The 15,568-nt window shown below is 49.6% G+C and overlaps 4 protein-coding genes across 4 annotated transcripts; 2 read left to right on the top strand and 2 right to left on the bottom strand.

Moving 5' to 3' along the window:
- Window positions 1-71: 71 nt before the first annotated feature.
- On the bottom strand, window positions 72-6,305 carry BX661DRAFT_145625 (glutamate synthase; the record flags this gene model as incomplete). The annotated part of the gene is made up of 1 exon (XM_051533127.1): window positions 72-6,305. One exon carries the CDS (start codon window positions 6,303-6,305, stop codon window positions 72-74), a length of 6,234 nt encoding a protein of 2,077 aa, XP_051389559.1.
- A 4,941-nt stretch (window positions 6,306-11,246) lies between these two features.
- Window positions 11,247-11,942, bottom strand: BX661DRAFT_124795 (p21-C-terminal region-binding protein-domain-containing protein; the record flags this gene model as incomplete). Its single annotated transcript, XM_051532441.1, has 1 exon — window positions 11,247-11,942. A coding segment is annotated over one exon (696 nt), but the record flags the coding sequence as incomplete, so codon positions are not given.
- A 510-nt stretch (window positions 11,943-12,452) lies between these two features.
- BX661DRAFT_135448 (DnaJ domain-containing protein) lies at window positions 12,453-12,965 on the top strand (the record flags this gene model as incomplete). Its single annotated transcript, XM_051532655.1, has 1 exon — window positions 12,453-12,965. A coding segment is annotated over one exon (513 nt), but the record flags the coding sequence as incomplete, so codon positions are not given.
- Window positions 12,966-13,400: 435 nt separating this feature from the next.
- On the top strand, window positions 13,401-15,421 carry BX661DRAFT_57090 (uncharacterized protein). The gene has a single exon (XM_051539277.1). The coding sequence runs from the start codon at window positions 13,506-13,508 to the stop codon at window positions 15,282-15,284; it is 1,779 nt and encodes a 592-aa protein (XP_051389556.1). The 5' UTR covers window positions 13,401-13,505; the 3' UTR covers window positions 15,285-15,421.
- Window positions 15,422-15,568: the final 147 nt, after the last annotated feature.

Genomic DNA, 15,568 nt, shown 5'->3' with positions numbered 1-15,568 from the left:
GTTGGGCCCACACGCTCTTTCCCTCGCTTAATCCATTACTTAATCCGTCTTTAAAATTAAGGTGGCGCAATCTAGATCTTGACTTCCACTTCTGTTTCCAAAATCGGCTCGAAGTGTTCGAGGCACAAAACACCACCAGAAACCGGCAAGTCTGAAAATCCCACCACCATCTGTTGGTCACATTCCCTCTGTAGCATTTGGTCGATTTCGCGCGCAGCCTGTCTTCCCTCATTGATCGCCCATACAACCAGGCTCTGGCCGCGGCGGCAGTCACCAGCAGCGAACACACAGGGCACACTAGTTGCATACGACCCCTCTGCTGTTTTGACGTTCGACCGGGGCATGCGCTCGACGCAGAGCTCGTCCAGAACAGAATTCTCCGGGCCCAAAAAGCCCATGGCCAGAAACACCAGGTCGGCCTCAAAGACCTCCTCTGACCCAGCCACCTCCTGCATGGTCCACCCAGAATCACCCTTGGTCCACTCCACACGCACAGTCTCGATTCCTGTGACGCGGCCACTATTGGAATCACCACCGCTACTGCTGCTGCCAATAAAGCGCTTGGCCGAAATGCAGTACTGCCTAGGGTCGCTGCCCCAGTGCGCCACGACCTCCTCATGGCCATAGTCAATGCGGAAGGTGCGTGGGTACTGTGGCCATGGGTTATCCACGGCGCGCTCAGTGGGCGGCTTGGGCATCAGCTCAAAATTAACAACGCTCTGGGCACCCTGGCGCACGGCCGTGCCGATGCAGTCATTTCCGGTGTCGCCACCGCCAATGACCACCACGCGGCAGCCCTCGGCCGAAAAAGCACCCGGCTGGCCATCCAGCAGCCGCTTGGTGCTGGTGGTTAGGAAATCCATGGCATAATGGATGCCCTCCAGTTGGCGGCCGGGAATCGCCAGGTCGCGCGGCCACGTTGCGCCAGTAGCCAGCAACACTGCATCCGCACTCTGCAGCAGGTCTGCCGCTGGGCGGCCAGCGGTGCCAATGTGTGCGCCAGTGACAAAGACAACACCCTCGTCACGCATCTTGTCGACGCGCCGCGCCACCAGCTGCTTGTCCAGCTTCATGTTCGGAATGCCGTAGACGAGCAGCCCACCAATGCGGTCCTCACGCTCGTACACGGTGACCAGGTGGCCGGCGGAGTTCAGCTGCTCGGCTGCCGCCAAACCGGCTGGTCCTGACCCGACCACAGCTACACTCCGACCAGTTCTCAATGGGGGTGGCCTTGGCTGCATCCAGCCCATCTCCCACCCATGGTCAATAATGGCGGCCTCAATAGCCTTGATTGCCACAGGTTTTTCGCTAATCCCAGCCACACAGGCGCCCTCGCAGGGCGCCGGACACACGCGGCCGGTGAATTCTGGGAAATTATTTGTAGCCATCAGCCGCAAGAACGCGTCATGCCAACGGTCGCGGAACACAAGGTCATTCCACTTTGGCACAACATTGCCCAAAGGACAGCCGTCGCTGCTGGACTGGCAGAACGGAATGCCGCAGTCGATGCACCGCGATGCCTGAACTTGGAGCTGCGCCTTGGTCTGCCGCGCGCTGATCTCCTGCCAGTCCTTTGTGCGCGCGTGCGCTGGACGGTACGCGTCAGTACGCCGCCGGTACTTGGCAAACCCGCGCAGCTTGTCCAGCCGCTGGACGCGCTTGGCCAGCTGCGAGTCATCGACCATTGCATCCTCGATGTCCACCAGCGACGCCACCGTGTCTGCCAAGGCCGGCGGCAAAATGGTCTCTGTCTGTGTTTCTGCCTCCTTTTCTTTTTCGGCCTCTGCCTCGAGCACCCGGCGGTACTCATGCGGGTACACTTTGGTGAACTTGGGAAGCAGCTCATCAAAACGCTCGATAACGTTGCGTGCCTTAATGGACCCGGTCAATTCTGCGTGGCGCTCAACAGTGCGCCTCAGCCACCGCGCCTCCTCACCACCCTGCACCGCGACAAGGCCAACGGATTCCACATTGCACATTTTGTGCAGGTTACTTGCCAGCACGTAGGCGATACCGCCCGACATTCCGGCGGCAAAGTTGCGGCCGACATTGCCCAGGACGACAACGCGGCCGCCGGTCATGTACTCGCACCCGTGGTCGCCAACCCCCTCAACCACGGCCAGCGCGCCGGAGTTACGCACAGCAAACCGCTCTGCAGCCAAGCCGCAGATGAAGGCCTCGCCCGAGGTTGCACCAAAAAGGCACACGTTGCCGACGATTACGTTGTTGCTGGTGGCCGCGCCATCCAGGCCAATGACGTTGTTGTCGACATCAGAACTAGCGCGCTGTGGGTACACGGCTAGCCGGCCGCCAGACAGACCCTTGCCGACGTAGTCGTTGGCATCGCCCTCCAAGTCAATGGCAATGCCGGGCGCCAAAAATGCGCCAAGCGACTGGCCGGCCGATCCACGCAGCCGCAGCCGCACAGAGCCCTCGGCCAGACCCTCAGCGCCTTTGATGCACGATACATGGTACGACAGCAGAGTGCCGACCGCGCGGTCGGTGTTGTGCACATCAGTAGAGACATCCATGCGCTTGCCAGTCTGCAGCGCCTGCAGAAGCTGCGGCACTAGGCGCGCGTCCATGCGTTGCTTGATGCCATGGTCCTGCGCGCACTCAAAACGTGTTGCCGCGCCGGGACGCATGCTGTGCGCCGGCCGCAGCAGCGCGCTCAGATCAATGCCGACTGGTGTTGCGCCAGCGCGCTCTCGCAGGTGCTCGGAGCGGCCAACCATCTCGGCCACCGTGCGGAAACCCAGCGCAGCCATAAGCACGCGCAAGTCCTCGGCTAAATATTGGAAGAAATGCACGACGTGCTCGGGCAGCCCAGCAAACTTGCTGCGCAGTACTGGGTCCTGCGTAGCCACGCCGACGGCACAGCTGTTCTGGTGGCACCGTCGCAAGTACACGCAGCCGAGCGCCACCAACGGCGCCGTTGCAAACCCAAACTCCTCGGCGCCTAGCAATGCAGCCACAGCCACGTCGCGCGCAGTCTTCAGCTGCCCGTCGGCCTGCAGCACCACGCGGCCGCGCAGCGCATTGAGCACCAGCGTCTGGTGCGTCTCGGCCAGCCCGAGCTCCCATGGAAGCCCGGCGTACTTGATGCCAGTCCACCGCGCTGCGCCTGTGCCGCCATCGTGGCCGGCCACCAAAATGTGGTCGGCCAGCGCCTTGGCTACGCCTGCCGCCACCACGCCGACGCCGCTCTCGGACGCAAGCTTCACTGACACGCGCGCACGCGGGTTGGCGCTCTTCAGGTCGAAGATCAGTTGCTTGAGGTCTTCGATTGAGTAAATGTCGTGGTGTGGCGGCGGCGACACCAAAGTGACACCCGGGGTCGTGTGTCGCGTGCGTGCGATCGCCGTTGACACTTTGGTGCCGAGCAGCTCGCCGCCCTCGCCGGGCTTGGCGCCCTGCGCCATTTTAATTTGGAGCTCGTCGGCGTCCGCCAAGTACCGGCTCGTGACGCCGAACCGCCCCGACGCCACCTGTTTGATGGCTGACCGCGCACAGTCGCCGTTGGCCAGCGGCTGCGAGCGCCTGGCGTCCTCGCCACCTTCGCCCGAATTGCTCTTCCCACCGAGTCGGTTCATTGCCACGCCCAGCGCCGCGTGCGCCTCCATGGAAATTGACCCATAGGACATGGCGCCGGTGCAGAACCGCCGCACGATGGCCGTCCATGGCTCCACCTCGCTCACATCAATGGCCTGGCCGCCATGCAGCTCGAGTCGCCCGCGCAGCGTACTCTGCTCCATTGCGCGCTCCGCCGCGTCTGTGTACTGCCGCCAGGCATCGGCGTTCTGCCGCCGCACAGCATCCTGCAAGCTGCTGATCGTCTGCGGGATGTTGACGTGGCGTTGGCCACCGGCGCGCCACGCGTACTCGCCCTCGTCGCCCAATACGTGATGGCCGTACGCCCGGTGGTGCCGCACCAAGGCGGCCATGGCGAAGCCGCGCATGTCTGTGCCTCCAATGCGTGACACGGTACCGCGGAAGCACCGGTCAACGACGCCCTTGGCAACGCCGAGCGCCTCAAAGATCTGCGCGCCCTTGTAGGACTGCAGAGTGGAAATACCCATTTTGCTCATAACCTTGCGCATGCCATCGTCCACCGCATGCTGGAACCTTGCGACCAGCTCACCAATGGTGTAGTCTTGCAGGACATTCTCGCGGTGCAGCTTTGCCAGCACTTCGTACGCCATGTACGGGCAGATGGCGTCGGCCCCGTAGCCCAGTAGGACGCAGAAGTGGTGCGTTTCGCGCGCCTCGCCAGTCTCCACCATCAGTGCCACGCGCGCGCGCTGCCGCTGCGCAACCAAGTGGTGGTGCACGGCGCCCAGCGCCAGCAGCGCAGACACCGCTGCGCGTTTGTCGTCGGCCAGACGGTCGGACAGTATGATGACCCGGCACCCATCCTCGACAGCCTCTGTGGACTCTGCGCACGCACGGTCCAGCGCAGCCGCGTAGCCATCGATACCCAGCGCCGCATCAAAAGTAATGTCAATGGTCTTTGTAGTCCAGCTTGGGTACTTTGTGGCAGCCATGCAGCGGATGGCCGCGAGCTGCGGCAGCGTGAGAACCGGCGAGTCCAGCGACAGTCGGTGCGCTTGGTGCTCGGAGACCTGGAGGAGGTTTCTTTCGGGCCCGACGTGGCAGCGCAGAGACATGATAAGCTTCTCTCGAATCGGGTCGATTGGTGGGTTGGTCACTTGAGCGAACAACTGTCGCATGTACTCGTATGGTAGTCGCACCACCCGGGTATCCAGGCATGCCAGCACCGCATCATTGCCCATGGATCCCAGCGGCTCCTTGCCGTGCAGCGCCATCGGTCCCAGAATCAGATCGAGCTGCTCCGCTGAGTACCCGAACGCTGCCATCCGGCAGTCAGCTGACAGCGGAATATTGTCGATCAGAATATCGTCGCTGGTGCTCTCGAAGTGCTCAAGGCGGATTTGCTGCTGCTCTATCCACTGCGAAAATGGCCTCGTCCCCGCGATATTTTCCTTCATCAACTCGTCGTCCACCACAATGCCCAACTGCGTGTCCACCAGGAGCATCCTGCCGGGAATCAGCCTTCCTCTCTGCACGACCTTTTCTGGCGCAACACTCACCACCCCCACCTCTGACGCGCAGATCATTTGGTCGTCCCGGGTAATATAGTACCGGCAGGGCCGCAGCCCATTCCGGTCCAGCTGTGCGCCGCAGTACCTGCCATCGCTAAAGGCAAAAAGTGCAGGCCCGTCCCAGGGCTCCATAATACACGACGCCCATTCGTAGAACGAGCGCTTGGCCGCGGACATATGCGCGTCGTTTTGCCACGCCTCCGGAACCATCACCATTAGAGCCTCTGGTAATGAAAACGCCTGGCTGGCTGTGAGCAGCTCCAATACGTTGTTGAATGCCGCACTGTCCGACCCGGACTCGTCAATAATCGGGAACGCTGACTGGAGATCATCCGCAAACAAGTCCGACTTGAGCAGACCCTCTCGAGCTCGCATCCAGTTTTTGTTTCCACGCAGCGTATTGATCTCGCCGTTGTGCGCACACAGGCTGAACGGCTGTGCGCGCTCCCAGGACGGAAACGTATTGGTGCTGAATCTCGAATGCACCAAGGCAAAATGCGTTGAATACGTGGAATCTTTCAAATCTGCATAGTACTCAAACAGCTGCCATGGGCAAAACAGCCCCTTATACACCAGAGTTTGCGTATCCAGTGAGCAAAGATATCCGACCACGGGCCTGATGCGCTTTTTAATTAAAAACAGCATCCTATTCATTTCCACATCCCCGACCCACGCGCCCAAGCAAACAACCAGGGGCTGCATAACCCAAGGTTCGCCGCCGGCACTCACCGGGCCCAAACACTCTGAGAAAACAGGAGCCCGCCGCCAGCCAGCTACAATCAAACCAACATCGCGCACTATGGCTTCAAACCGCTTCTGCGCCCGTTGCCTCTCATCGCTATCCGTAGACATAAACACATTGCCCACAGCGTAGTGCCCATGCTCCATGGGTGCATTGATTCCCAAGATATGGAACGCCTTGGTTAAGAAGCCGTGTGGCATGGATGTCATTATTCCGGCGCCGTCGCCGTCGTGCTCGTGCGAGCCCGTGGCTCCACGGTGGCTCATATTGCAGAGGAGGGATTGGGAGTCAAGGAGGAGCGCGTGGGAGGAAATGCCCTTGATGTTGACTATGAACCCGACCCCGCAGGAATCGCGCTCGTTGGAGGGGTCGTAGAGGCCTTGTTTGGCCGGACACGCATCAGGCCATCCGGTCACCTCATTGTTATAATTTTGCTGCATATTTCGATGTCAAGAAAATTATTAGAAAATATAGATGTTAAAAAATTGGGCTAAAAGACGACAAAATTTTTCACTTTAAAAGAGAGCATTTGTCGCTGAGCTACTAAAATATATAGCTCATTTTTACATTTACTTCTCCGGCCCAGATCATTCTTTTTGTTAAAAAATTGTGCTATGATTTTTAATTATTTCATTGAAAAGTTCATCGCAGTATATTTGAAGCACATGTAAATTCTGGACCGTACTTTTAATATTATTTTCGTCATTCTTGCAATATTGTTGCTATCGATCGATTGATCATTTGATTGAATATGAAGATCTAGGAATCAGATTAATTTACTTTTGTATTAAATTCATGCTTTTTTTTGCAAACCAGATAGAAATTTGCATGGGATATCTTCTTATTCCCGACTTCTTGATCAACATTGATAAGATGGCATATATACAAGAACGTGTTGTAAAATAAACAATCGATACACACACATTGTAGTAATACTACTTGCAATTACATTGGGGGTGTTGTGAGTATGTGAAGTATTATGCCTTTAAGCAGTATTTCTCTTATCAACGCTCGATCGCGCCTATTTACATTTGTTATTTCTAAAGTTGGTTTCCTCTTTTAAATTCATTAGTTTTTAAAAAGCGGAAAATATAAGGGTTCCTCCCAACCGATCTTTTTAAATAAGAAATAAAATGGATGTTTAAAATAAGCCCTTCGTAGCTCTACCGTGTACACCAAACCTATTAAAAATCATTACTTTTTTCTCTAATACACCCCGTTGACGCTTTATAAAAAGAATAAACCTATTTAGCTAAAAAAAAAAGTATTCATAGCAATGCTTGCTCATTGGCTCACTCTTCCGATCGATTGCGCATTTGTATCCATCGATTGCGCCATGCATATATTTAATTGTGCAATACTCGGCACACATTATTCCTACTCTCATCCAAAATTTAAGTTGCACATATACTCCCTCCCACAATTCATTGGTTAGCATATTGTATTTTTCCAACTAAATGTATCCCAGTTGAACAAAAAAATGGAATTTACAAAATACTATAAAATAAACGGTTTTCTACCATCATTTCCAAACCAATCATCACCATCAACAACATTCCAACAACCAATACAATACTTTTACACTCCAAAACCCAGTATTAAGGACATCTATAATAAATAAAAATGCTCTCGCAAAATAACACTGAATTTGCCAATGCTGCTTGCGATATTAGCAACGCCAAGTGTGCATCGTGTGGTTCCAGAACCATATGACCAAGCACTGTCCTGTACATCCTTAGTTTCCTTCAATTGAACATACCTTGCATAATGTTATGTGTACTCTTTAGAATATCAAAAGTCGTACGTAAATACGTTGGGATATCTGGGACATGGTAAACACAATACAAAAGTTTAATTTTTCTATAGAAAATTATTTTTGTGTGTATATAAATAAAGCTTTATTATTGCCAATCTATGTTAGTTAACCGATTTATGCAAATATGCGTAAAAATTCTTCGAAATGCATCCTTGTCTTGGAGTTTTGTATTGTTGCATCATGGGACCAGCAGTTGAAGACAACAGAATGGATGTCGACAACAACAAACATGAGGTTGCTGCTCATCACAAAAACATTGACTTGCGACAACATTGGACATATACGGCGCAGCGTTCACTATTAACACAATTGGAATTGTATCCACGCTTGCAACTGTTTTCATAATAGCATGTTTGTGCCAAACAAATAAAAGGGATTCCAAGTCGGCGTATTGTTCTCCACCATAAGCGCCAGCAAGCGCATACAATGCAATATGCTTTAATTATCTTTAAAAAGAGAGATGGCACAACAAACAATCCATCATTTCTTGTGAATAAATCTTTTAATTTTCTTATACTACTATTACTTGAAATTTACCTATTTACAATGTTATCTTTGAAACCCCTCAGGGGGCCGCACCCAGGCCAGCGGCCCGGGCTGAGACCCCTTTGCGCACACAGGTACATCGGACAGATATAGGACTTCATCTGATGTCCTGATCCAACCACATTGATTGCAAAGCGGCGTAGTGATCATGATTGAACCTCTTTTTGCCAGATCCTGACAATAGTGGAAATTGATGCAATTTCGAGGTGCATCAAAATAGCATTTGTTTTGCTATTGTCGTTTGTTTTGATATTTGTCTACATATATGCGGCATGGGAGATGCCACGCACTTATCATAGTTTGCATTCAATATATACTAAGGTGTTCCTGCCATGAGGACGAGAACACCTTGGTTTTCAAATATATTAAATATTTAATTCCTTTTAACAGCACTCCCTGTGGCTGTTTAGTTCATAGTTACTGGCCTTGCTCTTACCACTCTCACAACACTATAAGAATTATTCATTAAAGGGTTTAGAGAAAATAGGAGTGTAACTGTTTGCATGTGCGGTTAAAGCATTAAGCAAAGTGGTGTGGTTATGATGGCTTAATCCAGATAGTCATTATTATAGTTGAAGGGTTTTAAATTTGCTTAATTATAATTAACTATTAACTAACAAGAACTTATTTTATCTGTGAGCTAACAACTACAAATATATGATTAACTTAATAATTTACCAATAAACTTGCCTGTATCAAACGCTTTATTTATACTATATTTTTATATTTTTTATCATAATATAGTTAATAAATAATTTATCTTTCATTAACTGGTTAAATTCTGTAGATACCCATTTTAAGTTATACCTTGCAATAGTTGGTATTCTAAACACTTGTATTGTAACTTTAGTGGTGTGTCATGTATTATGTGCCATTAGTTTTAGATATATTTTAAAAACTAATTTATTGTATTCAATCATTTGTCTTTTTGGTTATCACAGCTTTTATTGCTCAATGTTATTACAACGTTGCCGTCAGCAATAGTGTTGTTTTGAATTCTGGGTTTTAAATATTTTATTCAATTTTTCGGCATATTTTGAATTAGCATTATATGACCCGGGTATTGGCTGGCCATATTTTGGCGGTAACCTTGCAAGCTGATGGGCATTTTTGAGCAAAAATATTACAAAGCAGCAATTTTGGATTGATAAGTTTTTATTAAGCTTAATTTTGTTATTGAAGGTGATTTTGGTCAAAAGCTTTTAAATATAATATAAATAAATAATTAATACTTACCGGTAGCCGGCTTTGGGATAAAATATTTGCTTTTGTTAATAATAATAGTTAGTGTTTTATGTGCACATATTTGATCTGTTGATTTGAGTTTTTATTTAATTTGCTACAATATATAAAGTGGCAAGAACAATCATTTGCATTATATATTTTAGCAAACTTGATACATTAAATTTTAATTACTACCAATTCACATTCACAAACTCTTACATATTTAAATGTTGGTGTCTCAATAAAAGGTTTAAGTTCTTTTGTTTCAACAAGCTTTTAATGAATACCTTGAAAAGGTAACGGTTAGACAGGTGCCATTTAATAAAAATTGCTTAGAAATATTTTAAATTACAGGATTCTAACAAGCCATATTACATGTGCCTTAAAAATACTTTATTTAATATCCAGTACGTCATTGCATTATTAAAATATTGAATGCCAGTAGCCTTTACATATTTAGTCACACCTGAGCAGTAGATGCAACCAGCTGTCATTTTTAAAACTAGTAAAATATTTCCCCAGCTTACGCAGCTGCATAAATTTTGTACAAGTTGATAAGTTTAAAAGTGTGTATTAAATGCACAGCATATTAATGTCAGAAAAACAGGCGTATGCCCAACCTCATACTGTTATTTGCTTTTTAGCGAGAATGACTAACTCGGCAAATAGTTCCTCGTTAGCTCTGTTGGTTTAGAGCGTTCGACTTTTATCCAACATGTGGTGGGTTTGTCCCCACATATGGCGCAATTAACAGCAACGTTGTCAGCTAGTTGTGTTACGCAGCCCGAGATATGGATGTAGACGCTGAGGGCAAAATCATGAGACAGATTCTCGTCAGCTAACAGATGGATCTGATATGAGCCAAATTACAGGGGATCAAATTAGGCGCCACAATTGACATCCGACATATTGCCTATCCCGAAATAGATGTGTGGGCGCAAGAATACAGACATGCCATATCAGAGAGCCGGGTTATTTCATAAGGACCAGTTCTCGCGAACGGAGCACACAACTGCCAGTGGTGCCACAAAGACAACGAGATATATATAAGCGAGGCCGGCGATAATAGCACTTTAGAAACACTAGTAATAAAACCTTTATAATTTCACACCATTATTTAACACTATTACAGTAGTGCTCCCCACCCCCCTCTTACATAACAGTTGTTATTCCTTTTTATTTTTGCCCAAGCTGACTGCGCGCGTCAAAATTAAATAAATAATTGATCAAAACTAAAAACCAAATAAATCAACTTTGATTTACAGTGAATTTATTTACTTTCCTTCAATTTTGACAATATTGAATTTTGATAAACAAGAGGATGCAGCTAGCACTCTGTTATAGCTGTCATTATAATATAATATTTTAATTTCAAATAATAGTTATAATCATCATAATAGCTTTATTAAAATGTACTACAGCTTATTTGCTATCTATGCTTTGTGGTGCCCAACACACATTTCAAGCCACTATCTTCCTTTCAAGAATCAAGATCGCCCTCATGACCGCTATACACATTTCTGTATTGCTGGCTGACACCAAGAAAACCATGATGTTTACAGCGCTGCCCCTTTTTCAGTTCAGTTCAGTAAGTAATTTTTAAAACTTGAATATATAAAATTTAGACTCACATTTTTATAGAGCACGACATACTTTATGTAGTTCAATCCAAATTTAATTAACATAAATTCATCATGAACAAAAAAGAAGCAGAACATTAAATATGATTCTAGATTTTTTTGATCTCAAAGCTCCCCCAACGTAATCAACCCTCAAGCACCGATTCCACACGCTTAATCATGTCCTTAACCTTTGACTTGTGCACAACCAAGCAGCGCCTTGACGGAGCCAGCCCAGTATCCGCAAACGAATTGCGTGAGTCCGCCACGCGCTTCGACCTAGTGAACTTGTAATCAAACTTGATTCCAGCGAACTCCTCAATAAACTCATCCTCAGCATGCACAAAGGCGTCCAGCCCAACCTTACGGCCGCCACTCTCCAGCTCCTCCGTCTCCTTGTACATCGGTGCCAGGATCAAGTAATAATCAAAATTATACGGCTCGCCATCCTCCACCGCCCACTCCAGCTCCTCCATAAGCATTCGCAGCATTGGCGGAACAATCTGCGGCGGCATATTGACTACACGCTCGTTGAACAAAAGCCCAACCGTGTGTGATTCCAGAATCTCCCGCAGCTTCTCCCTTTTGGCGCCGGCCTTTTTCAGCAAATAAGCGGAGATCTGCTGCATGACCTTTGTCTCCTTATGGTGCTGCATATTGAGTACAGTGAACAGAGCGTAGGGTTCCCCGTTAGTTTCCATCTTGACCGTTGAGCCAATGGTTTTTTGGTCCAGGATGAGGTCAGCCAGTGCGCTGATATCAAAGTCCTCGGCATCATCGCCAAAGCCGCCCTGAAGAAGGCGTTTGAGTGAATGGAAGTCTTCGGGTTTGGGATCGAAGAACTCAAAGTCAATGTCGACGTGCTCGTTTTCACCAAGGGAGGTGTTGGAGTCGGAGCCCGAGTCAGAATTGTCTTGGCTGTCCGAACCATTGTTGTCGCTTTCTTCGCCCGAGGAGGAGGAGCTTGCGTCTACGCGCTTCCGCTTGTCCTTCTCCTCATCGCTGTTGTTGTGGTGCCTTTTACCCTTGCTGCTGCTGCTCATAAGTATTATTTTGCGAACGTGCGGGTTTTCGGGAGCGCTTATAAATTAGTCAATGAGACAAGGGGTTGATTTCGCAAAGAATAAAAAACAATGTTATAAGACCAACGAGTTGAAACAAACAGTAAACCACAAAAAGAATGGTAAAATAAATGCTAACAATCGACAACCTCCGAGAGAAAAAAATTATTTGTTTTGTCCATTTCTGTCATTCCCACTCATCTCTTTCTCTTTCTCTTGCTTTTTTTCTCGCTAACAATCCCTCCTTTCCTTATTTCCTTTTTCTATTTTTCCGTTTTCCTTATTCTTTTTCCTTATTATTTTCACCACCACCCGTCATCAATGAAGCCGCTTCTCTTTTTTGTGGTTCTAGCCTCCCTCCTCAGCCTTGTCCTTGCATGGGACAAGCTGGACCATGAGATTTTCGAGCTCTACGACGACATCAAGCAGCACGAGTCAACCACAGACTGGTACGACTTCCTCGCAATCAAGCCCAAAGCCACAGTCGACGAAATCAACAAAGCCTACCGCCAACTATCGAAAAAGTACCACCCGGACAAGCTCCAAAGGCTTCCAGCGTCCGCTGGCAAAGCGTCCAAGAAGCGGTTCCAGCGCATCGGGCTCGTCGTCAACATTCTGCGCGATGCGGAGTCGCGTAAGCGGTATAATTTCTTTCGCAAGAACGGCGTGCCAATGTGGCGTGGTACCGGGTATCTGTACAGCCGGTGGAGGCCTGGGTTTGGCACAGTGGTTGTAGGGCTTTTGATGTTTGTGTCTGGGATGCAGTTTTTGTTTCAGTGGTTGTCGTTCTGGCGCGCGCAGCAGAGGATTGAGGAGATTGAAGAGGAGAGCAAGAGGAATGGCGGAAAGGTTAAGCTGCGTCGCAAGCAGGATCGGCCCTTGGCTGATGGCGAGATGCCTGTGGAGGATAATGCCGCTTTGGTTAATACTGAGGGCGTCATTAATCCGTACACTGTGAAGCCGCCGGCTGTTCGCCGCCTGCTTATTGTTAGCTTGCCGGTCTGGATAGCCACCGAGGCCCTGGCCGCTGTGGGCCTTTACAAGAAGCCTGTGGTTGAGGATGCTAAAGTGGGGAATACGAGTGAGAGCGAAGATGACGAGCTGCGCGCCGCGATTGACAGCGCTGTGCAGTCTGCGGACGACTCGAGGGACGTGGCTGCTCATCAGAGACCCACCCCTGATCCAGAGGTCAGGGCCAAAAAGGCCGCCAAAAAGGCTGTCAAAACTGAGGCTCGCCGCCGCCGCACTCCAGTTGTCTAAGAGACCCGTAACTCTTTCTTTCAATTAGCTGCATTCTATATAAAAAATTCCTTGAATCCAATTTCATTCAAACTCATTTCCCACACTTTTTTTTCTTTCTTTTTTGCCAATTAAATGCCAAATCTTAATAAAAAGCAAAATATACCAGTAGCCACTCCTTTGTCCACAAAGCAAGAGACAAAGAGCGGCGGAAGTGCCGAAAATTCCACGAGAAGTAGCGCGAATTCGGGTCGCGGACGCCCACGCAGACTCCCTCCTCCCTCCGCCCCTTCTATTCCTACTCCTACTCCTACCCCTGCTTCTACTTCTGCTCCTGCTCCTGCTCATGCTTCTGCTCATACTCCTACTCGAGGCGCAATGGAAGCAGTTGGCAGGAGACTGACTGCTGGCACATATTCAAATTCAAATTCAAACACAATGCCGTCGCGCAATCGTCTGCCGAGGAGCAAACAGAAGGCAGCATCATCGGCGTCCGCTTCGACTGTGACAACACCCACGGTTGTTCCGCGCATTCTGGCCAGGCCAACAACAGCAGCTCAAAGCCAGAGCAAGAGCCAGACCCAGACCCAGAGTAAGAACCGGTCCGAACCGCCTGCTTCCGCCCCCACTTCTAACACCTCCCACCGCGCCTCCAATTTGTCTTTGATGACGGAGTCGCCGCGGCTGATGCGGAGAGACACCGAGCCAACCAGGGAGCCGCCTATGGAACCACCGACCCAGCGCCGTCACGTGTCGACAACACCTGCAGCTGCTGCCGCTGCCGCGACGCCCGCCACAACATCGCCGGCAGCAACTAAGCAGCAGACGCTCGACATTATCTCTTCATTCAAGCACATCCAGGACCAACCAAGGCCCAGCAGACTGACCCTCCTGGCGTCTTCAGGGAAACTCCTAGACACAGTGCTGCGGCGCAACCTCAGCACATTGCAGACCCGCACATGCATCGGAGCCATTGGCCGCACCAACTCGGGCAAGTCAACGGTCATGTCGGAGCTCTCCGGGAACAATATTTTTCCTGCCAACGGAATGACCCAGTGTGTCGATTTTTGGGTGACGCCGGCGCGTGTTTTGCTTTTGGACTCGCCACCGGTTTTAGCGCTGGCGGCTGCGGATAAGTGGCCGCGCAGGGACGGATCAATGTCGCGGCTGGCGACCGCGCGGCTACGCGACCTCCAGGTGTGCGCATTAATGCTGAATGTCTGCGATACGCTGGTGGTGGTTGTCAAGGCGCCGGCTGGCGCAGGGAAGGCGCAGCAACAGCAGCCAGAGAGGCAACGGCAGGTGGATGAGCGGTGCTTGGATCGCTCGTTGGTGAAGTTGATTAGGAACGCGAGGGATTTGGCTGCGACCATTCCTGGACTAAGCTCAGCGGCGACCCTGAATTCCCGGCAGGTGTCGCTGCATATTGTGGTCAATGGACATGCCAAGGTTGCCTCCAAGACTGTTGCTGATGCGTATGCGATAGGAACGGGTGTTGCTGTGTCTCGCGTTACGTTTTTGCCAACAAAGTCTGTGCTGAAACAGCAGCAGCAGCAGCAGCCGGGGCTGTTTGCTGATATTGCTGGCCGGTGGGCACAGAAGCCACAGTCTCCGCTGCTGCCGCTTTACCCGATTCCTGGTGGCGACGCTGCTGCGATATCCTCCCTGGTGTCTTCTTGGGACTCTCTTCTGGGCACATCGTTGCCCTTGATGTCTTTTGAAATGGCTGCGGAGGAGCTGAGGACAGATTTGATGGTGCGGAATAAACGAAACGAGATAGTTTGGCGGAGGGAGGAACCGGAGGGTGCGTGGATGGCTGGGTGTTTGAAAGCCTGGGATTTTATTCGAAGAGCAGATGTATTGTTTAGAGCTGCATTGGTGAGAGACGAGGATTTGGATTCAATGGATTTATGACGTTAAAAAAATGAAACGAAAAAATGAAAATGAAAAATTGTTAAATAGTAGCCCGAAGTCAAGTCTTCCTTTATTTCTTTTGATTGACAGGGCCTCCTTTTTTATTATTATTTCTGGGCTTGAGGAATTGGATATGTTATTGACAAATAACAAAATCATCCCATTTATTAAATATTCCCTATACAAGACTAGAGAAAAATATTTATTTCTTGTATACTGAACCTCTTCCTCTTTGTTTAATTTAATGACATATGCGTACTTTATAGCAAACGAACAAAAAACTA

The sequence above is a fragment of the Kickxella alabastrina genome, assembly GCF_025024165.1.
Source record: "Kickxella alabastrina strain RSA 675 chromosome Unknown BX661scaffold_23, whole genome shotgun sequence".
NCBI classification, from domain to species: Eukaryota; Fungi; Kickxellomycota; class Kickxellomycetes; order Kickxellales; family Kickxellaceae; genus Kickxella; species Kickxella alabastrina.
Note: the sequence above shows the minus strand (reverse complement) of the source record. Positions and strands in the feature narration are given on the sequence as shown.